General features: G+C 41.5%; 1 protein-coding gene across 1 annotated transcript in view; it reads right to left on the bottom strand.

Annotated features, from left to right (window-relative positions):
- Nucleotides 1-5,559: 5,559 nt before the first annotated feature.
- Nucleotides 5,560-25,259, bottom strand: part of espn (espin) — a gene marked incomplete at both ends in the record, with an annotated part of 45,404 nt that continues 25,704 nt past the window's right edge. Inside the window, 6 exons of the mRNA XM_080764235.1 lie at nt 5,560-7,563; nt 9,288-9,722; nt 12,751-12,887; nt 20,286-20,538; nt 22,499-22,630; nt 23,787-23,982. Coding sequence (XP_080620361.1) covers nt 5,560-7,563; nt 9,288-9,722; nt 12,751-12,887; nt 20,286-20,538; nt 22,499-22,630; nt 23,787-23,982 — 3,157 coding nt within the window. The remainder of the gene's footprint in view (nt 7,564-9,287; nt 9,723-12,750; nt 12,888-20,285; nt 20,539-22,498; nt 22,631-23,786; nt 23,983-25,259) is intronic.

Here is a 25,259-nt window from a genome sequence, read left to right as displayed (position 1 = left end):
GAGTATAAATATAATAGAGATCACCAAGAGGAAACCCTGAATTTGAAAAATGTTTGTTTTCTCATGCCAATAAAGCTCCTTTGGATTGAATTGATAAGTCCCAGAAAAGACGCACTGTGATTGGCCAGTAGTCACTTGAGTGGCAGAGACGCAGCGTGCCTTCCGCACTTCCGCTCGACTTCCGCCTTAAAGTGTGATGACGAGGCATCTAGGTTTTTATATCTATGGTCCCCTCTACCACAACCAGCTCACAATATCTATGGTCCACAAGGCTGCATTCATTACACAATGGTTCAATCCTTGCAGCATCCAATGTGTGGCCATCAACAGCCATATGTCTTCAACTGTACTTGAGTCATTGAACCTAATAGTGAATCCTCACTATTAGTTTAATTGTGAGAGTGTCAAAATGGACCATTAAGGTCACAACAAACGTAATGCTTTTCAATGGGAACGGAGCGTTTTGTTGCCATTTGCAAAAAAGGAAAGAACGCTCCATTCCAATTGAAAAACACTAGCAGAATTAAAGGTCTTGTGAATGCAGGGTCAAGCAAACTGAAAGAAAGAAATTAATGGGAAAATGTTAATGAACAATACATGGCAAAAAATAGCAGACCTACAAGCTTGTGTGTTTTGAGCTTCTAGATCTGCTATTTCTTTCTACTTTTGTGTGACGTACAGTAGAATGACGAAGGAGGGCATTAATTACGAAAAAAAGGGTAAAATACGGAGATGAGAGGTTTCTGCCTGACCATAATGCAATGTGGCCCTCTGGAGTGAGTGTGGAAACTAGTGGCCCTCTCCAACTTCAGAGTTTCCCACCCCTGATTTACAGCAAACACAGGTCACAGTAGTAAAAATTTCTCTGGCATTTATCAAAATGACATAATGCCATTTAGCCACACATGGACATAGTCTAACAGCGTGTGTGCGCACGCATGCACAGACACACACACTGTAACCGGATCGTTTTCTCTTTTTCAGGATGTAAGTATCGGTGGAATCAATGAGAGAGAACGAGAAGAGAGAGGGGGAGGGAGCCATCTTGCAATTCTCATCTTCCACTAACTAGATATACATTACCCCTTTGCATCGTTTTTCGCCAGGCATTTCACTTTGCCAACAGTATCCAGGTAAGCACATTTAATTTTTAATGATTCCCTTGGGAATTACAAAATGTAAAAAAACAAAAAAAAAACAAAGACAAGAAAAACCCTGATGGATGGATGTCTTTAAATGATCTATTGTTTCTTTGGTCAGATGTGTGTTACATTGTAATGGGCCTCACATTTCCTGTTCACACCAGTTAAATTACATTTGGGTACAAGTCAAGGATTTCCATTTGTCCCGGCGGAGTCACCCATGGCTGCGTCAGTGTAATGTCGTTTATTGCCTATCGCACATACATGTCTCAGACCCCATGTTGAAAATAGGCAGCAATGTAACAATGTGTGCAACTAGTCACTACTAGTTAAGCACTAGTTAGGCTACTAGTGTGTAATTCAGGGTTTCTCAAAGTGTGTGCCATGACGCAAGTCTCAGAATACTTTGATAATATTTGGAATTTATCAATGTGTCACTTCAGTTTAAACCCTCCACTTTGAAAGACGGACAGAGTTTTTTTTAAGTTACGTTTTTGTGTGTGTGTGTGTGTGTGTGTGTGTTTTTTGTGTGTGATACAGCTGCGCCCTCTGCTGGCGGACGGGTGGTGTTACAGCGTGACACACAGACAGACATGTTCTGCTAGGTCTCATAGTTAGTGCTCACTGAATTCGCAATCACTGCGTTCGCAATAATGGATGTACTCATAACACAAACGGTAGTTTATGTGAATTGATCACATGAAATAAACGCTCCCGGTCTGTAAGGACCTTTAACCACATGATCCTATTCAGGGCATGTCATAATCGCCTAATATTAGCTGAATTATGAATATAGGCAAACATTTGAATTCAAATCCACCATCTTGGAATTGCCAGTCTCGAACAGCAACCAGAAAGGGCAGCGAGGGTTAGAATCATACCCTACTTTTCAATCAATTTTTATATTTATGGAACCATAATATACAAAACGCATATCCAGCTACACTGATCCGAAAATAAATTGTGCCTTTTCTGTCTTTTTTCCCCTTTTTTTGTGATAATTGAAAAGACTTTAAACTAGCAATTGAAAGCTAGTATAGTACATTGTTAAGTATTTATGACAATGTTTTCTAAAGTAATAAAATCGAGTGTAAAATCAAAATAACCATTGAGGCTTCTGCAACCTGCAGGAGTGGAAATAGTGACACCTTCTAGGCCATTAAAACTGCAGCGATTTCATAACTTAAGTTCTTATAGACCATATTCACACGGCGGACATGTTGGCACTTTGCATTGGAAAATCACACTTGTGGGAAGTGAGCGGTGCCTTTCATCACAATGACGACGTCTGATGATGTCAACAACATGACGTCACGGACATTTCGTTCTCAAGCGGACATTCCGTCAAACGGACAGACAGACAGACAGACAGACAGACTGGCATTTCATTAACTTAATGGCAAGATGGCCGCCATGTGATTATGGTGATTTAGCTTTATTTTCTAAACCGGATCCTTGCCGCCTGGTTGTGAACTTGTGACGCACAAATTAATACCATCATCACCTTGTACATAAGCTATTTTCAGCTAAGAGATTTTTGTGTAGAGGGAAAAAGTAGAGGTCCTCTGAAGGCCTGTGACAATTTGAGATTTGAGACAAGTCAATACCCGTTCGGGGATATGACATACCGAATCCCTACCTCTCTCGCCCCTCTCTCTCTCGGCTCCCTCTCCCCCTCTCTCTCTCGGCTCCACAGGGATTTATTTTCCTGCTGATTTGTCTGGTTTCCAGGATACTTCTGGCTCTCCCCTTCTCTCTCTCCCCTTCTGTCTTTCCTTCTCTCTCTGCTCCCCTATCTCTCTCTCCCCTGTCTCTCGCCGCCTTCCGTCTCTCTCCCCTGTCTGCCACTTATATAACAGGTGTCCCCTGTGGCTCACCCGTTATGCAATGCTCAGCCAATCGAAGCGCAGATTGGCAAACTTTCCAGCTACTCACAGTGCGCAATATCTGCGGACAATTTGGTCCTGAAAATTTGAGGACACAATTACTAAAATTATTAGATTAGATAATCGCTGTTATTTTCTCATAATCGTTTCCATGTTGAGAAAGGTTAATACATATAACCCGTTGCGTTGTGCTCTTGTACATCGGCTATTTACACAAACACATTTTGAGTATAAAATATTAAATATGGTGTATTTTGGCCATAATATTTTTTTATTTCGATTATTGGTGTGGGTAATTTCTTTGCGTATTTATGTTTTTGTCATATCTGCCCTGTGAAACTTTTTCTTACAAGGCTTAAAAGCCGCACAATTCAATCGTTAATCGCAATTACTTGTATTGCAATAAATGCAAGTAAAATGTCATAATCGTGACAGCCCTAGACCTCTGGGGTACCTGGGTCTACAGAAGAATATAGGCTTTAAAAGTAAATTAACTCAAAAACACTTTTTTGAGATGTTAACAGATGTAAGACAATTTCTTCATAGTTTTGTGAATTGGTACCATGCCTCTATTTTCTCATTGGATATTTGCTCACGTTTGTAGCCTTTCTCCGCTTTTATTCATATTGTGTTTTTATAAATGGGGGTGTGGGCTGAGCTTCAACGTGCTGAGGAAAGAAAATGCTGAAAGTTGAATCAATGAATTAAGACATTCAATGTATTTGTTTGTTCTTAGTAAATAGACTGCACCCTCTATACTGTATGGCTAATGTAGTCAATTATGACTCTAACTCCAGCATACACATGTATGTGTACTATGTCAACATACATGCGTATGGTTACCAGGTAATTGCCTCCAATTCTGAACCACAGAGTAAATCAAGAGTCAACTCAAAGCCTGCTTATAGCTCCTGTAAGCTCTGTGTAGCATGACAGTTGGTATAGTATTTAGTACGTAAGAGGGTTATTTGACTGAGATCTTAAGAATGAAGGCACAATGAGAGTACGATGGCTCTCTCCACACGTATGACTTTCACAGTGTAGGATTACACGTCCAACAGTTGTAATGTTTCATGCTCACTCACGTGAAACGTGTCGTGAAACGAATGAAGGAACGTTTAGTGATGAAGTCTGATTGCTGGTCAGCTTATCGTACGGTGTCATGTTGAACATGTGTTTCAGACAGTGGTGTCCTTTTAAGAGAGAACGCGGCCATAACATGACTCGTTGTTTTAGTTCTTTTAGGATAGAAATAAGTGGAAAACGTATGAAAACATTCACAAGCTTTATTTCTAACAAACAATTTAAAAACCAGGCAAATTAGCAACACAAATTCAAAAAAAAAGGAAACTTTGATCAATTCTCAATAACGTCTATATCAAATTATAACATCATAATAAAAAGTTACATAAAAATGTGTAGTATACTGTATATTTATACAGTATGTATATATATACACTGTAGTCTGTACTGTAGAATACAGGCATTAGCTCATAAAAAGAGGAATCCAATAATTTGTGCATTCTCAATTTCGTATGAAAGAATGCTTTTACAAAATCCTATCTTCTCCGAAGGAACATACAGTAGGCCTATACATGTTTACGTTAAATCAGTGCTATTTATAATCTTGTAAATCTATACTGAAAGGCACACATTGTATCTACATGAATCTAAGGTCACAGACCTGGGACCAAGGACAGCATATAAGCCTTTGAGTAATCTTAGACTCCAGCGAACTCAACACTGAAGACCTACTTCCATGCAACAAACAGTACCGTATTAACTCTTTCTCTACTGACTGGCTACTGACTGAGAAGAAAGGGTTCAAGTGTATTAAGTCATCAAGTATATTATTTATTATATCATTTTATTAGCTTTTCTGTCTCTGAATTTGACTGAAAGGCATGTAGGCCACTTTCATCAAAATGTTATATTCCAGAGTCACTGAGGTCACCCAAAACTAACATTCCCACGGTCTTAGATTTCACCATTAAATGCAGTTTTAAGTATTTATGGTGTTTTACATGGTGTATAAAACCAGGTTTGCAAATTGCAATATATATTTTCAAAGTTCTCTCTCCATTTCATTAAAACATATTCTGAACATATCAAACATGATCAGCACGTTATGGCAAATTGTTTACTAAAAACATAATTCTATTAAAAGACGTGTTGTGGCAAAAGTCAAAAATATTTTGTTCAATACACAATTAAAAATGTGATGGTTGCAGCAATTTAACATGTCACCTGACATTTTAGATTGCATTCTCCATCCATTATTACATGCTGTACTGTATACAGTATGTGAATGGGAAGACTAACAGTCACACCACACCTAAGTGGATTCTATTTGCGCTACTTAAGTCCCTTACTGTTACATGAAGCCTTGCCGCTAACACACTAGATTAGGTTTCTCTCCCAGCCTATCCTTCTGTGGCATCGATGAGCCTGCCTTGCATGGCTTCACTCTCTGCTCCTTCCAAGTTATTTGGGCATTTGGTGTTTTTTCACATGGCGTGTTCACTCAATTGTCAAATATCGAAAAGCTCCTTTTCCTTTTCTTTCCAGAAAGCGAAGCTTCGGTCAATATATCTGATGATCTCCTCGTTGCTGAACTCTTTCAGCTCATAGATGGCTTTGATGGAGTCTTCATTCGGCTCCTCTCTGGGTGGAGGTTTATCAGTAACGGGAGGAACATCCTTTACTGGAGCCATCTCCGGATTCTCCATTTGCACAGCTGCCACAGTATGCGGTGCTGTTTCTGTTGTAGACTTCTGAGCAAGATTACTGTTCTGTACTTCACTTGTCACATCAGAATGCACAGGTTCCTTTACTGACTTTTGATCAGCGAATGTTACATCTTTTTGAGTATTCTCCACCTTCTGACCGGTGTCATGAATTGTGGGTTTTGTGGATTGGGAATCCTCTGGTGCAGGTGGGGCAGATGGAGCTGTATATGGTGGAGGAGGTGGGGGATGTGTCGGTGGTGGTGGTGGTTCTTGCATAATGGACACTTCAGGAGAAACAGAATGTAGAGAAGCAGTCATCATACCTCCCCCATCAGGGGAGTTTCCGAAGTACTTAAGCTTTATGTCTTCAAAGCCATCTGACCAGTCTCTCTTCCCTTTCTCAATCTCCCCCATGACCTCTTTGTAGAACTGCCGAATGACCTCCCATGTATGGCTGCCGAGGCGGTCAAACATCTCATAACACAGGAGGTGACGGAACTTGCGTTCTTTGCGGGTCATGCTCATTTCCAGAAGCTGGAAGTAGCCAAGCATGAAGAGATCAAGAGTCAAGCTCTCGTAGCTGACAGGCACTCCGTTGATGTGTGGCAAGAAGTGCTCGGGCCAGTAGATCATCTGCGCATGGCTGAGCCTGCGGATCTGGCGTGTGGGCACTTGGCTCATGATTGTCCTCCAGTGGCCAAGAAGGTTGCCTACAACCTGCTCTGACTTCATGAAGAGGAGGAGCTTGTCGTCCTCACTCTGCACCCCACCCACCTGTGCACTGAATTGATTGTAATCATCCTCTCTAACATCTAGATAATTCCCTCTCCTGCCCATGTGTTTGGGCCGGTAAGATTCGGAGAGGGTGTACTTCCGCCAATGTTCAAGAAACAGGAAGACAATCCTCTCCTTCCTCATTTCAATGCATTCTTGAACATAGCTTAGATCTGTTTGCACCTCCAAAGTTCTAGTCAGCTGATTTTCACTTAGAACAGGGTCTGATGACAGAACCTGGTTGAACTGTTCCATGTTAGTCGAAGCCATTACCTGAGAGGACGCATATGTCTTAGGAGCATGGGATGCAGTGATTATAGGTTCCTCTACAAGAGGCAAGACTGATTCCTCCACTGGAGGCAAATATCCATTGACAATCGGATCAGGATGCTGACTGGTTGACTCATTGACCACAGGCAGTGACCTTTTGCGTTTGTACACCCTGTTAGCTTGGTCAATTGGAGCCTGTGGCTGACTCTGGATTTCATAGTTGGCCTTCAGGTTCTTCACAGACACTCCACACTGCTTTATCTCCATCTCCACCTCCTCCCTAGAGAAGGACTGCGATCGTCCTTTAAAGCCAGTGGCACCTGATGCTGCCGGGCTTGATGGTCCTGGATTGTTCTTTGCTCCTGGATTGGTCTTTGCTTCTCCCTGAGAGAATCCATTGTCTATTAGATCCAAGATGTCTGTTGGCTTGCCTCCGAGGGTGGCGAGGAGAATGGCCATGTTCTTGAGTAAGGTGGAAATCCTGCTGCACCAGGCTGGCAAGTCTTCTGCCTTGCCATGTACTTGCTTTGGATGCACTGAGAAGTTCTCATGGTTGAGAGCGGGTAAGAGTTGATGAAGCTCTCGCTCTAGTTCCGCCAGCTCCTTCTCTACCGCAGTGACCTTGTGCATAACCTGAATGTTCTCGATTTGCTTCTCGATGCGGATGAGGTCGGCTTCTGTCATCAGCTCCCCAAATGGGCCCAACATGGCATTGTGGGTGTGGGAGTAGTGCCATTCATGTGGCGGGTAGAGTCCACTTGCAAACTAAATCAGAGGTCAAGGGAGACCAAAAAACAAGAGGGGAAGGAAGGGGGAGGGGGGGTTCCTTCAGCCGGGGGTTCCTGGTGTGAACACACACGCTTCAGTGCAAATCTTCCTCAGCACACAGGATTTACATGGATTTAGTGGTGCAATGGCACTGCCTGATTATACACATAATGCCTCTTACATCAGTTCAGAGTCAAAGGTAAAGAGGGCTTTGTCCTTCTCGAACATAAGGTGGAAATATCATATAAATATCATAATATTTTGAATGATCAAGCAGCCTCTGAATCATAGTGTTACTGATTTACATTGTGTCTACATTTTTACATTGCAGACATAGTACGTCATCTACTGTCCTAGCTCTTTAATCCTACTCTGATTTGCCTCTAACATTTTAACAAAAAGGTAGAGGCAGGTTACATTTCTAGGTTACTTTCCACTTTCCGAGTGGTAAAAAACTTGCAAGGAAAATCTCTTTGAAAGAGATAGCATTGGAACTTCAAGGACACCACATGGACATTTCATCTTGCAGGACTAAAGTGCTACTCAAATACAGGGTAGTATCAAATAGTGATTGACCTGTAGTGTGAATAGGCCCGGCATCACACCACTGAACCAGCATGTAACAACTTAGAGCTGCATGGCCCATCACCAAACACTGGTCACCACTGTGAGGCTGGTGGCCAAGTGTGCCATTGCCGTGATGGGCATTGTAGCCAAGTGTCCAATTCACTGCACTTCACAGGGTCTCTAGCCAGGCACAGCTAGGCTATGGAAATATGAAAGAAAAGAAAACATGCATAGAAGAGAATTATTGCGCACATGGATGCGACTTTAAGAGACTGATCATCATTTTTAAGAAACAATTTGGATTATTTGTGGAAAAGTAAACTAACCTGTGTAAGTACCTGTAGTGAATATATGGGAAACTGTGTGTGCTGATTATATTTTACCTGTCATATTTTAGGAGATTTACTGTTAATCACCTCAGTTCAAATGATTATGTCAACAGATTGGAAAATAAACTAATTAAACTAAAAGTAGAAATACTGTAGTTCTGTTCTAAAAAAACCTCATTAACTTAATTATCTACTGTTCTATTAGTACCAGGCAGGCTTAGACATGTAACTGAATGCAAAATACTAAGGCAGAATATTTGACACTAATCTACTTAGTCTACTTAGTGCTTGCGGATATCGGTGACCTAATGACCATGTGTTCTATGTTCAACTATAACAGTTGGGCATTAGCTGACACTCTCACCCTGTATCACCAGAGGTTCAATTTGACAGGACACATGGCTATTGATGGGCAGAATGCCCTTCACATTATCAAACCGGCATCCTTTTGACTACGGGATGGTCTTTCTAACCCCTAGGCCACCCTGTCACCACATATAACGTATAGTTTAAATAACTGATGACAGCAAAAGCTCAATCAAAAAATAAATATTTGGACATGCATTAATTAGACATGCATTAATGCTCAAAGTGTGTTAGTGTTAGTGTTAGTCTAAGAACCACAAAACTCCACACACTGCAACTCCTGCCATCCTCTGTGATTTAAATAAAAATGTGTCCCATTTTGGGGCAAGTCCAATTCACAGAGGCACAGGAGGGATAACTGAAACACTGCAAAACACCTCCCACATTGCTAAATCCTGAGGGTTAGTTTAACCCTCAGGATTTCGAAGTGCACAGATCGCATCCCACACTCGTCACACTGACCTTGCGCTTATGATCCTCTTCCTCTTGCATCCTCGCCTGAAGCTTGCGCACCATCACTTGCCTCTTCCACTCGGGGATGGCTTTGCCCTGTTCGTCATGAGTGGGCACAAGAGCTTCCACAGCGGTGAGGCTGGTCTTTCGCCCCAGCCCTGACGTACTGCTGACACTGGTGCTATTTCCATTGACAACGGCGCCGGAGGCCAGCTGGTCACAGCTCGTGGAGTTGGACATAGTCTTGCCCGAGCCGCTGGAGCCCACGGGGCTGGGGGCGTTGAGGACGGGGCTGGGAGCAGGGCTCGGTGCAGGGCTGGAGCTGGGGGCGGGACTTGGTGTGGTGGGCAGTGAGGCGACGTTGGAGGATGGTGGAGATGAGGTCTTGGCTGGCGGTGGTGTAGCTGGGCGGGTCTGAGGTGGAGATGTGGTGCTTCCCTGGAGAGGAACAAAGATGTGAAGGAGTGGGAGAGGAGAGGTTGTGTCAAAACGGATATAGTGTAGTTAAAAAATGTAGGCTATGTCATCTTTACTGTCTTTCCTTATAAATACCCTATTGGCCTGAATATAAGACGGGGACTAGACTATTTGACATTCAATGTTCTTTTTCCACAAATGAGCAGTGTTGTGACTAACGCCCTTACATCGCGTTACGTTACATAACGTAACTACTATTTGCAGTAACTTGTAACCTAACGCTTTACATTTCCCCATTCCATAACGGCCTTATAGTTATTGTGCGAGCGTTACCCGCGTTATGGCGTTATTATGTCTCGCAGCTCCGTGAGTCTATCATACAGGCGTCTCTAACATGATAAAAGCACGTTGCAGAAGAGGTCATTGATTGGCTAACGTAGGGCCAGATTTCAGGGTAAGCCAATCAGAGACAGTCTACAGGGTGGGCGGGCTTACTGGCTGTTGTAAACAGTAACACATTTAGTCACAGACACACAAACCCTTGTAACACATACATAGATACTAGTATACTACACAGACAGAAATCGCCGGTAGAACACATGTGCTTTCATCCACGCTTCTATAGCCTTTTAAATCTCATTTCCCATCCAGGGGCACAAGCTGGATGGTGGTGTTGTTTCTGACGAGGGTAGCAACTAGTTAGCATGGGAGCTAACATTAGTTTAACTCTGGTCCATATCGTTACAAGCCAAGGAGTCCTCCTTAATAACACTGGTACTTTCCATCCGTTCCCCAACCCTCACACTCGATGCTGCGTTTACACGGGCAGACACAGACGAATGGGAATATCATTTGGAGTAGGCCGAGCAGCTAGTGTACACATCTGTTTGCATCAACATGTTGCTGACTTCACAATGAATGATAGACTTTATCGTTGCGTCTGCCCGTGTTTAACGTTCAGGGTTTCATTTTATTCCATAGTCTTAGTTTTTCTCTAATAATGTAGTTTTTATTTCTTTTCTCATGTTCCCCTTGAAAAGCGTCTTTAAGTACTCAGAGAAGCATTATATAAATAATAATATTATCACTATTATTATTACTACTTTTTTAATTGCCTATGCTTATGTAGTCAGTGGTCACTATTCATTGATTCACTCGTATCCAAATCCATTCGAAAAAAAGCTCACTGATGATCAGGTCAAATAGGCCTATTGATATGCGATTAATTGAGATTAATTAATCACAAAAAACCTTCTTTTAAATCGTTTTTTATATTATTTTTTTAAGTAAAGTAAAGTAAAGTAGTTACTTTCATAATTGAATGTAAAGTAAAGTAAAAATTACTTTTTTAGATAAGTAACGATAACTATAATTCCTTACTTTTTAAAAGTAACTTCCCCAACACTGCAAATGAGTAACAATTCATTCATCCACACATTTCATTACAACTCATAAATCGTAAATCCAGCATTATGTCATTTGTTGTCACGGTTACGAAAGTCTCTGTGGAGGCCAGCTACATGTATGACTGACTATGGAGGACAATGACTCATGTTAGTTCTTTTCCCCAGCATTCAGCAGCACGTTGACAATCAAGTGGCATGTTGATTCATCTGACTAATTTGATCTAAAATGGTGACATTGTCATGCATGTTTTTAATTGACTGAGGTCATACCTTGCGCGTTGGTCTCAAAGTAACAATGGCAACTCTGTGCGTGCGTGCGTGCGTGTCACACACACACACATACACATATACTCTTTCTCTATCTCTCTCTCTCTCGCCCACTCCCTATGCACACAACACTAAGCTTAAAAGAATTACGCTACTTGTATAACGCCAGGAAATGCTGACCTGTTAAAGTACTTTAAATGCTTTGTAATTGATCATCTATGTCTATGTATGTAAAATATATATTTTTCAGTGAATCTGGGTACCGGTAGTCGTTTTGACAAAAAACAAAGTCTATAGACTGCCACATGGCGTTATTCCGAAAGCTAAACGTTGGAGGGGCTAGCAGATAGCGGCCCTCAAAAATCTGACACTACACTACAGCAATCCGACGCTTTAATTCCCACTCCAGCTGCGAAGGAATTGTTATTTAAATGATACATGTTCGAGAGAGAGGAGACTGACGGAGCGAAAAAAAATCGACACCAGCTCCTGTTCCCACACCGCACCAACATGGAACATTACCAAGGGATCACCGGCTTTACACAGTGGGAAACTGGCTAGAGTGAGTGACACTTAGGGATGGAGCTGGAAACCTGATACCCGAAAAAACCCGATAACAAGCTTATTAAGTACCTGTCGTAAATAAGCATCCATGCTGGCACAAACATGTTGGTCTAAAAGTGTATTGATACCTACCAACCAGAGCTGCCCGGGTAAACAAAATTACGCTTTTAAAGTGACTGTACATATATTAACCAGTTTACAGTTTCTTCAATATTTTCCAAAAGTAAAAAGGTCAATTGCCCTCCGTCTGATAGAAAAGTACCGTATTTGAAGGCCCTAGTACAATGTAGTGGAAGTGATATTGTACATTTTCTGTTTATATTAAAGAGCTGAAGATACATTATTACAGTACTATTCATAATATATAGCCATTTAACGCTTATTGCACAAATGAATGGTTGTTTTAATGTTAGGCAAACATATTTGTTGTAACGTTTGTCATCTTATCTTGCCACAAACTCAGTCACTCACAACTGGCCAATAAAAAAAAGATACTGGTTCTATTCAGAATTTGTCCACAAAATAATACAAAATGCTCGATAGTGGGCTCAATATGAACCCGGCTAGATAAGCCTGATCTATAAGGTGCTTATTATCAATAAAAAGTAACGAGCTCCAACCCTAGTGACACTCCATCCATGACCATGACCCAATGTGAATACCAAACTGGACTTTCTCAAATTTCCAATAACATAGTCCATTACATAAAGTAATATGTGAAGACATTTGTGTAGTGTGTACATATGATTGCTGCACTGCATATGTCTATATAAATATGTATGGCAAGCAGTAGCAGTGGGTGGTGGACATACATTGGGCCCGCTGTTGGAGTAGACCGTGGTGTAGCCTTTAGTGTGAGGCGTAGGCTTAAGGTTCTTCCCTGCTTTGATCTCTGCCAGCAGCTCTGAGTTGTCGCCAGTGGGGGACATCATATTGAAAGATTTTGTGCCTGCAGACAAAAGGATAGAGAGGAAAAGTGAGACCAGGGTGGGGAGAGAGAGAGAGAGAGAGACACAGAGAGAGAGAGAGAGAGAGAGAGAGAGAGAGAGACACACACACAGAGAGAGAGACACAGAGAGAGCAAGAGAGAGAGAAGGGTGTTGTTTCAGTGTTAAATATTTCAGCTCGTGCGGCAGGCAACAATGCTGGGAAAGTTCATGGACAGTAGGGGTTGGGGTGGTCAGTGAGGAGAGAAATCTATAGAGGATTAAATTGCTATTATTTTTATTAATGAAATATGCATGGCACTTCAATTGCCATGCATATTTGTTTCTTCGCCCAGCCCTGTAGGACACCATACACATGTCATCGGACCAGGGCACCCAGGAAGCCATTGATTGATTGATTGAATACTTTAACAGTTTGCAAAAAAAGGTACAGTGGTGCGATTATACAAATGGTGCTGACACAAAAAGACTTGAGGGCTTATTTCCATTGTGGTTTTGTCTGTGTATTCATCGTCTACTTGTATAGGGAAAAGAATATATATATATATATATATATATATATATATATATATATATATATATATATATATATATATATATATACATATATACATATATATATATATATACATATATATATATATATATATATATATATATATATACATATATATATATATATATTCCACATTTTGGTTTCATAGTAATAGAACAAATTTAACCCCTTGTTTGTGCCGAATCTGCGTTGAACGAGATCACTGGTGCTCCCTCTGGTGTTACGCTTGTGTGTCTTTTAACGTTATTGAAATAGTTTACAGGTAAATGGGTGCCTCTGTAGTATTGCGCATCTTGAAGACCAAGGCCCATTGCAAGTTGCTGTACTCGAGCCTGTCCTCTACCCTGAGCCAGTTCTGAGGTGTGAGGTCAAGTAGTAATCTGACCAGTTTGTTTGGGGATGTCTGAAGCCTTGTTTTTAATGCCTTCGTGGTGCTATGGTACGTACCATGAGGAGCATGCATAGTCCCAGTGACATTGGATGAGTGTGATTGGTGTCTGTGGAGCAGGTAAGAGTTCAATGCCTTGACCGACGAGATCCGAATGAGATCAAAGCTGTGACCTTACGGTTAGGGGAAAGTCTCTCAATGCTATCCTGCTGATTCCATTAAAACAATCAAATGTGGGCCACTCTTGGCTGTCACAGAATTCTACATTGGCCATACCATTTTCTGTAACGGACATATAATATAGTAATAGCAGAGAGACCTACATTTAAGGAGGACGGATTGTTCCTCATTGTGAATTCTGTATTTATTTTTATTGACAACTTTATTGAAGTTGTGGAGCTACGCTGAAATGTATCTAGAGATTGTGTCTGCATTTATCCACTACAGCTTATCAAAATAAGACATAGGAGAGATATGAGATGCGACATTTTTAGTAGAATCGTTTTGGCCAATTTTGGCCAATTCTTTGACCTGTAAGACAGCAACCTGACGATTTACCACATGAACCCTAGCGTCATGGTGCTATGTAACTTAAATATCACTTTATGTAGACATAGCACTCTATAGAGCGCCGCAGTCCCGCCCCCTTTCAGAAAAGCGAGTGGCCCAGGAAGTGGAAGCCCCATGCATTCTCCCATCGGCACTTTTAATATAATTTATTTAAAGACGGTTACGCCGCGGACAAAGCCAATTCGGATCGTGACGAATCATGACAATGAACACAATATTTTGGGCCGATCAAATAATTTATAAGACGAAAAATAAAACAAATAGTGTTTCTTTTCTTCTTTCTAATGATTTGATCGTCCCAAAATATTGTGTTCATTGTCATGATTCGTCACCATCCGAATTGGCTTTGTCCGTGGCGTATTATTATTATTATTATTAATACTATAGACTACATTATTTATATTGGACAGAAATATTAGGAAATTCTATTTCAAACCTATTTAAACAACATTATGGTCTCAAATAGATTTAAACTGAAATCACCTGGCACAAAACCAGACCTGGAAAATTCACCATCACCAAAGTGAGTATAATTTCACAAGTTGCAACGTAGATTATGTTGGTGTATGGTATTTTAAAATATTGTTCCATGTGCTCCCTTTGAACTTTGATCACCTGCCCCTCTAATTGTCTCTGCACAGCCCTGTACCAAACAGTGTGGAGAACTGACCAGTGGCCGTACTGATCATAAATGAACTATTGTTGCAACAGTCGCAATGTATTGGATAAACAAGATGGGTTGAGGGCCAACTCTAAATTAATACACAACAGTGAGCCCAAACAAAGGGCACAATTCTTCCGAAACTCACCATAGATGGATGTAACCAAACCATTCCCAGCTTTTAGCACCAAACCTTATGTAAAATCTGTATTTAATATCAACCACAGTTCCTAATCTGCTTACAGAATAAATCTTCAGAACCAGGCTGATTTACACTGTGGCTCTTTTGTTAATGCCATAACAATGGCAATTTGGTTATAGGATTGCCAAAGTCATACAGCAGCCTTCATTTATGGTCCAGGGATGCATCAAAATGGCCATCTGCCGATGTCCACATGGCATCAACATTCATGAGATTTCATAGGTTTGCATGCATTACAGTAGACAGACTGACAGACAGACAGACTTTTCTTAATTTTGTTTAGTTAGTCATGGTGGTATTAGTATTACCACAGTATGAAATATAGGACAGATACAGAAAAATAGAAATACAACTAAGAATAAAAAACAGGCAGTAAGTTTCTAGCTATTTTTTATTCTTAGTAACGTTAGTAACGTACAGGGAGTAGGAATAGGGTACCAAAAAGCAAGTCCTTGCTTGGCCCTCCGCATTTGGACTGCTTGGGACACATTGCTCACTGCTCTATCAGTATGAACCAAATGTGTTCTATTAGAAAGGTAACATGTTTCAGAGGTACCCATTGATCACATTACACTCTTGAATGAAATTAGCATTGGAATCTAATATACACTCACAGAATCTTACATGGGACGGCATTTCTCTATCAATATTTAACACCAAAATACAAAACTGTGACAAAGCAGTTATCTCGCAAACACCAAACCAACGCAAGGAACCTTTTATTTCTAATAATCTCATAATTTCAAATATTGACATTTGAAAGGAATTCCAAACGGCAACTATGTAAAATACTACTGCACGAAGTAGAGCTGAATTTGTCAAGAAAGCTTCGCACCGGTATATAACAAACCAATGTGCCAAAGGCTACCTCACCTGCTTTAACAGCCGCAAATCTCCAGTGGACAAAACTGCCTCAACAGTCTCCTATCGGTGGCTCATTGTCTACGTGGTGAATTCAAACTGCCTCACAGTCTCCTATCGGTGGCTCATTGTCTACGTGGTGAATTCAGCCTGAACAAACGTTCACCATCAGGGGACCACAAGTGGTGTGCAGCATAGTTGGACAAAGCAGCACTGCTTAGCACCCCCCCACACACACACACACACACACACACACACACACACACACACACACACACACACACACACACACACACACACACACACACACACACACACACACACACACACACACACACACACACACACACACACACACACACACACACACACACACACACACACACACACACACACACACACACACACTCTCTCTCTCTCTCTCTCTCTCTCTCTGTCTATCCCCCCGCTGTGCGTGTCCTGCCTGGTTCTGCCCTGCTGGGACTCTAGTGATAGAGAGCAGCTTTCTATTAGCACAGTTGGGGGAAGTCTAAAGGAATCACTGTAAGTGGTAGTGACAGTGGACAATTGGCAAGCCGTGTGGAATTAACTCATTCATACACGCACTGCTCACGCATGTACGCATGTGCACACACAAGCACACGCACAGTCGCACACACACAAAATCGCTCATTGTTGCAAGTATCTGAGACACGCATGCAAGCATGGATGGATGTATTAAGGCATAAAGGCACACACGATCAAGTCGCTCATCCTCCAATCCCTTTTCTGTAACCGTACCTTAGTAAAGCAATCCTACTTTCACACACACATACACTCACACACTTCCATGCTTTTGTCGCCTATGCATGCAACGCTCATTCATCTGACACTTACACAGCCGTGTATGCAAACTATGCACACCCACACACAAGTATACTATATGCACAGACAAACTCGCACTCACCAACTAATCCCTGTCTGTGTCATCTGGCCACACACACGCACACACGGTCGCACGCACGCACACAAGGCTCATCCCCTCCTTTTGCACCTCATCTCACCCTGCCTCCTCTCAACCTCTTGCCCCACAATCAGCAGATTACCACAAGAGAGTTCTCAGTCAGCGAGGGAGGCTAATAGCCTAATGATCGACGACCTCCCCACCAGAAACACACACACACACACACACACACACACACACACACACACAGAGTTGTGGCTGTGCCAGACTGTGCGGTATACACTGGACAGTGACAGTAGCCTGCTATAAATATCCTCTGTTCTTATTACTGCTACTTCACTTTACATAATGTTTTACCAAAAGTAGTAGAGCATGCACTTTGCTCACTGTTTATATCTTAAACTACACTGTTATTACTTATTTGTATTTCTACGGTCGATATACTGTACATTTATGTATATTTTTTCTATCTATCTAAATATATATATATATATATATATATATATATATAGCCCATCACAATAATAATGGGATCACATGCAGATGCACAATATTACCCACTAACATTAATTACTAAAAATATACTACAGTATTATGACAACTTATACGTAAATATAGCCTACCCGTTTCTACCCGTTTCTCCCTTGCAAATGTTCTTTTCAGAGTAACAGAAACGTTTGACTTCCCAAATCAATCTCTAGATGTGTTTGGAATACGGAGAAAGTATTATGTTGACGTCAGTACACCCTTTGTGTGTATATACTGTATGTGTATGAAACTCATTCTGTTTGGGGTAAGGGTGTGGACTGAGCAAGCTGCCAAAAGAGCACAGTGGTGTAAAGTAACTAAGTATGTTTACTTACTGTACTTTTTACTTTCCTGACTACAGGATCCAAGTATTTTCAGTACTTTTACTTCTACTTCACTACATTTTAAGTATTTGAGAACTTTAGTTACTTTGTAGATTTCGATTATTATTACAAAAAAAACACTTCAGCCCTACAGTATATTATACAGCCTGATCTACAAGCTCACAATGCATTGTGATTGCTTATACATCTGCTATTAAAAATGTGTATACATTTTATACATTTGTAAACTTGGCACATTCTGCATAATGAGTAGCCTACTTCTACCTTTGGTACTTTAAGTACATTTTGATACCAATACTTTTGCAGTTCTACTCAAGGACATTTTGAAGTCTGGACTTTTACTTGTAACAGAGGATTTCTACATGGCAGATTAATGCTTTAACTTAAGTACTTTAGTAAGAACAATGTGACTACCGTTTCCACCACTGGTACTACAGTACACAGGCTGAGCTGTGACAGGTGGAGATTGGAGAACATTTGACAAATAGCCCCTCATGATGAGGCCACAATGGCACCACAGAACCTTTAGGATACAAAGCTCCAAGCAGTTAAACCCCTACATCTGTTAGGAAGTGCACTTAAAAGGATATACAAATCCAATATAGTATTCTTCCTTTGGGGTAGAGATACTTAATGAGGAAGTGTAATCAGGCCCCTTCTTTGTTGCTGAATTGCTGTTGGCTAAGTTATTACAGCACTGCTTTCAATGAAGCACCTGGCGTGTCTGGCAATCCTCAATAGCTGTTTGAGTCGTAAATCAATTTCGACCATCGGCTGTTTTATGAGTACTGAACGTTTATTGCCAGGTTACTACTGTAACGTCAGCCAGGAAATTAGCAGCGTATACCCCTGTTTTGCTGTTGTTGTTTAGGGTTTTATCACCTCTCTATCATAAGGCAACAGGTGCGTCCAAACCACAGTCAAATGGATGAAGAAGCACTTTAAAAAAATACTTCTGAGATAGAACTACTAAAATGCTGATATATCTTACAAATGCTTTTTTTTTTAAATGTATACTGTAATATACATTTTACACCATGGATCTGCTGGGGTCTAGCTGTTTTTCTGTGTTTCTGGAGGGGCAGGATAAAGGCTGCACTAATAACTTTGGGGCAGGCCCGTCTAGAGTTTAAATGGAAGGGTATCAGTCAAAAGGAGACATCGAAGAGGAAGGATGGATGGGGAAGGATCAACATATGTCAGAACAGGTCAGCTCCATATATGGAGATCTAAGGGTTTGAGGTGAGATGTAGAGTTGCTGGCCAATAATGATGACATATGGGATCTCCATATATGGGCTTAATATTGATCACATCACGTGATGTCAGGAGGCATGACCATATACTGTATGGGGCGTGACTGACTGACTGACGGGAAATGCACAATTTCATAGTTAACTGTACTTTCATCTGTCTTTGTGGCCCTCCCTCTGCCTTAGAGGTGGAGCGTGGTAAAAACACAGAGAAATGGAGGTGGAAGTGGAGGTGTAGACGCAGCAGGGAATAGAAGATTAGCACCAGTGAAGTATGAAAGACAAGTGAGATTGATTGATGAGTGTTCCAATAGTACTCTGTACGTACAAGTCAGATGAGTGTCATATTGCTAATGATGGAAACAATAGGACATGCATGCCTGTATAGGAGAATGTGTGTCTGTTTTTCTTCCATTGGCAATTCAAAAGTAAAGTTTATTCTCACAGCCATATGAAATTATAAGGTAATGTATCTTTCTCCCATAAAAAAAAAGTACTTTCTTCTATAAACTGGGCCAGTCTACTGTATAATCCACGTCGTCAGGTAGTGTCTGCTGGGTCAGAGTGGCACTTAAGGAAATGGATGAACACTAAACCAGTTCTCAGGGTAACGGTAGCCTTCATGGCATTAATTTATAATCACTTATTTGGGACGCTAGGGCTAGACTCATCTCCTCTGTTCCCAGTGCGATAACACAGTTTCCGATTCATACCAGGAACTTGGCTTTCACTGTCGGACGAAAACGGAAATAGTGGAAAGGATGAAAAAAGAGAGGACTGAGAATCTTATATTTAAAAATTTATCTTTTGGAGAAATAGCAGATCTACAAGCTCACGAGCTTGTAGATCGGCCATTTTTGAAAAATCGTCAAAATGTGGCACAAATCTTTGAATATATATTCTATCACAGCGAACGTTTTTAACTCATATCTTTGCTTCTGGGGGCGGGTCCCTGGAACAACATATTTTCCGATGGGGGTCCGTGGCCAAATACAGAAAATTCTGGGGTTCCTTGACATGAACAAGATTGAGAACCACTGACATAGAAACATGAGGTTTTTCAGAAAAACAGCAGACACACACACACACACACACACACACACACACACACACACACACACTCACTTCCTGAAGAGGCAGACAGGCGTCGTTCGTTGCTGCCAGCGGGCTGTTGGAAGGTGGTGGCAGGTGTCTCCGGGGGCAACGGAGGGGGAGGCGGAGGAGTAGCGTTGCTGGGAGGGAGCGGGGGAGGAGGCGGCGGTGGTGGGGGCGGGGCCAGCTCCTCCGTGGTGCCGTTCTCGGCGCTTGGAGCGGCACTGTCATTAGGTTCCTCCGCTAGGACGGAGCCCTATGGTCAAGCAAGAGAGGGAAAACCTTACAGTAAACGGTCGACATCCTTCACAAGATAAACCGTCAGACAAAACACAGGCGAAACCACTTGTGTGGTGACTTGTCTCTGTCTGGTGAGGGATGTGACTTTGATTCAAAGATGGTGTACGTTTATTCGGCTCTGATGCACATCAAGTGATAAAATCATCTTTTTTACACATTAACTAGACTCTAGAAGCTGGAGTTGGCTACTTTCAAATGAATGAATGATATGCTATCAATAACAATAATGAATAAATGATAATAATTCATAATTAAATTAATTTGAAAAACAGGAAAACATCCACTTGTTTTATGTTAAGATAAACCGCCCTAATGTCAAGACATCTCTTTTGTTCGCATTCCTTGACAGATTTGATTTGAGCATGTCTGCCTGCCCTGCACCGTCCAGTCAAAAGTCATAGTCAAGCTGGGCCAACATTGTTGTACTGAAGCTGGTGGTGTGGGTGACAGATGTATTGTGACACCATAATGACAGGCCCATTAGAGCGGTCCTCCCTCTGTTCCCTGCTGTCCTTTATCAACCCATAAAGACATACATAACAGCCCCATCCCTTAATAATGGAGCTAATACGGCATAATCTGGATCTCTAGGGGGAAATAATGGAACCGCAGCCATCTGCCCTGCAATTGATAGTGCCCCTCCACGCACGCGTCTGACACACTTTCCACGTGTGCTGCAACACAGCTGGTATTGAATTAATGGGCCGTGACATCTAACCCCCGCCTTCCCCCAGTCTCTCCCCATCCTGCTCCACCCTCTCCTTTTATTCTTTAGACGCGTGCTCGTCATTGTGGGTCTCAATCCCCCAGTGAGTTGTAGGGGTGGGGTGGGGTGGGGCTGGGCGCGCGTGCAGGCCCGTGCTGCCGTTGATTAGCTGGGGCCATCTGGTAGTGTTCCTCTGAGACCGGGAGGGGCCCCCACCACCGCCTTAATTGGATCAATATAGATTACACCCTAGTGTGGCCATAGAAAAACCCTTTAACCCTTGCTACTGATACCCATGAGATTATATGAACACCCCCCCCCCCCCCCCCCTCCCCCTGAGGGACTCTTGGGCAATGGAGTATATTTGATTTGTGCAACACTGTGTGTACTGGTATGTGCCAGCAAACAGGTGGAATTCCAAAATGTTCCAGGAACGAAAATAGAAAAAGGTTATTTCTTTTAATTTGGCGATCTGCAAATTGTGTCATTGACTTATGCAATGAACCGATGTTGTTAGTTTATCATCTATTTATGTTGCATTTGAAAATGTATTTAAGTTTTTGTACAAGGCCCGTTTTCTTGTGCAATGTAAATTACTGAGAATATGTGATCATCAATTTTAGAAGCTATGGAAATACATGGCCTAGTTAGTAACTACAACCTATACCAAACCGTGTTCACCATGCTTGAACCCACTGTTAACAGACTTGACAGTCCTCCAGCATAGTGCATATTTCAATGTTCAAATTCAGTGCTATTAAAATTTTAGGACCTGTCATTGTAGCCTGGGGGGAGTGGTTAACCAGGCTATTGTCATTGTCCATTTCCTTTCCTTTTGTCCTAAGTAGGCCGTGTTTGGTTAGGCGACTCAAGAGTCAATGTAAATGAGGCTGCAGTTTGCATCAGGTGCGGCGCACGAAAAGCACAAGAGGATGCAAGGTGATGTAACTCCTTGGGGCTTTATGTGTGGTACAAGCAAGCTTGCATAATATGATACTGAAACGCACAGCTTAAAAAGTGAAATCGGCAATGCAGGAAAGCAGTGCTATTTTCTGTGGCTCAACAGCTGGTTGATTTGCGTTAATCAAGATGCCAAACAAGTGATACAGATTTAATGTGATGGGAAATTGGGTTTTTGTTCTTTCAGTGATGGTGCCCGGCTCTCGTGTGTGATAAAACAGATGAAAACAGATCACATATCATGATCTACCTCCTTGTTGGGCGCCATGCTCTTGCGCCCGCCCGGTTCTGTCGTGTCACTGCCCAGTGTCTTGTAGTAATCCCCAGTGCTGGGCTGCTTACTGAAGCTTCTTGACTTCCTGTTGGAGTCCACACGACGCAGCTGCACAAGAGATGAGAAATGTTAAACTAGAATGATTCTTTACAATTTTGCTTTATTTCATACATAATTGTCCGGTACACTGGAGCGAGACAAAAAAGAGAGCATAGGAAGAAAGACAGAGGAAGTCATAAGTTAGGCTATGTTTACAGTGTCATGGAAGGTGGCCAACATCTCTTTTAAAGATTCAGGTCTGTGTGAAATGCAGAAATGACACTGGAATCTGATATTTTAAATTCCAAACTGGGACACTTCAATATATGGTCCCTGATTTTTGGAGGTGCAACCTCAGTCTTTAGAGTTGAACACATCTGTCAAGTGTGGGAGCAAGCATCAGAGAAATGACTATTAGAGAGTAGACTGGGACCCTTTGAATTGAGGTACAAGGATATCAGTAAAACCTAAAGCAGAAGAGGCAATGAAATATCAGTGAAACATTCTTCCAGTACAGTATCAGCTCTCTTCATTTTAAAGTAACTTCTAGCTGCCTGATAATAGATCCATATGGATTTAGCATCTGAACTATAGTACAGTCATACCTTACCACAATCAGTTGGTCTTACAAGCCTGGTGGAGGTTACTTTGAAATGTAATACATTTTAAGACATTTGTTTGTTTGTTATTTTGCCGCTAGGTTCTGCTTCATGTTTGATATGCTTTCAGGCATATTTGACTATTTATTTCATTGCATACTGAAGGTAGTCAAGGCTATGGCTTGTTTTGAATTTCAAATAAACAGATTCCTATCTACTATTCACTATTCTCACTGCTATTTTGACTAGTTTGGGTGAATTGGGTCACAGGGAGAAGAAAAAATTAAATTGTGTCACTATGCACAATTGAAACTATCTATTACTAATTTACTATCTATTGTTGCTCAGAGATATAGCATTCATACATAGTTTACGGTTATCAATGAGTAGGATACTTTGTATATGGGTTTATACTTAGTAGCTTATGTAGCTAAGATCAGCCATCTCATGTGACCAGAGCCACAAATCAGCTTTAATTAGACTGACCTAAGGATAACCTTTTTATTCAGCAGTATGAACACATTGGAATTAATATTGCATGGTTAAGCAGAGAGTAAGAATCCACATGTGGCTTTTAATCCAGATCCTTATAACCTCACACTAGGAGTCGGAGATCGGTAACTTGCCCTCTCACATTGAGCACTCTCACTTTCCTGCTCCGAGTGTACTACTGTATCTTGATCCTCTTGTTGTTGAAAAGAACAAGAGACCTGAAGGTTGCTCTCGTCTTGACCGTTGTTCTCTAAGAGCGCTGCTTGAGAAGCAAACATCTTGTTCAATGCAAAGTTTGGGTCGTGTTTCGACTCAGTCGAGAGACGAGGTCTTAATCAGACAGGGACTTTATGCGCATGCAGACATCTACTCGTGAGGACACAATGGATGGGATTCATGGAAATGTTTCATATATATTTACATCAAACCAGTAACAATGACCTTTCTCCCATCTCATTTCATCTCATCTCCCATTTCAAGAACGTTTATTTGTCACATACTATTTGAAGTGAAATGTCAGTGTGATCATTCTCTGGAGCAGACTGTGCCAACCCAACAACGTGTGTGTGTGTGTGTGTGTGTGTGTGTGTGTGTGTGTGTGTGTGTGTGTGTGTGTGTGTGTGTGTGTGTGTGTGTGTGTGTGTGTGTGTGTGTGTGTGTGTGTGTGTGTGTGTGTGTGTGTGTGTGTGTGTGTGTATATATTAAAACAAGTATTACACCTTTGCAGCAATAGTAATAAAGTTGCTGCTATAAGAGTGGCAGTCGAGCCGGCTGGCTGATCATCAGGCTGTTTTAGTACTGTATTATTATAACTGCACAAAAACGTGTATTACTATACATATTACTATATGTTGCAACCAAACATGTACTGTATAATAGTATACCATAAAAAGACCGGAACAGGATATACAAAACATAGGAATATATTAGCAACCGGGATATACAAAATACAATGTGCAGGAGATGTGCAAGTGCAATAGATTTGACAAAAAAGAAAAAGAAGCGTAAGAAGTGCTCTGCTGGAGAACTTGAAGTGAGCACACATTCTGTGGATACATTTTCCTAAGCAAAAGGACATTTGCATGGACTCAAGGACGGTTGGCTTGAACCCATGTCCTTTTCTTCACGGATATTGTTTTCACAGATGCCTGTCACCAAAATATCTTAAATGTAAACAAAGTATGATGATTCATTATTTAAGCGCAGAGAGATACTGTATGTTGCGCTGCCTGTAGCCTATGCTATCTTAATAATAATAATAATAATAACAACATAATTACTTTGCCTTTCAAATGCACAGATTAACATCGTACTTGGCAAATGCAATCATTTAAATGTGCATGCGGCTTCTGTTGAGATGCAGGACAGCGCTCCAGACATCAGAGCAGTTGTTCTGAGATATAATGTCACCCTGAGCGGAAACAATTGACAGCTCACCCCTGACCCCTCCCTTCCTTTTGTAGCGTGAAGCTCTCTTATGATACCTGTATCTGTTTTGTTGACTCATGTCAGCTGTCAAAGACAATAGTCCCTCATGAGTGTGCAGGAGGCTAGAAGGTAATGCGAGTAGGCGAGTGATACAGATGGTTGGATTGTCATCCTCAAGG

The sequence above is a fragment of the Protomyctophum bolini genome (assembly GCF_963924005.1).
Source record: "Protomyctophum bolini genome assembly, chromosome: 5".
In the NCBI taxonomy this organism is placed as follows: Eukaryota; Metazoa; Chordata; class Actinopteri; order Myctophiformes; family Myctophidae; genus Protomyctophum; species Protomyctophum bolini.
The sequence above is the reverse complement of the archived record's forward strand: the minus strand, read 5'-3'. Positions and strand labels throughout refer to the sequence as shown.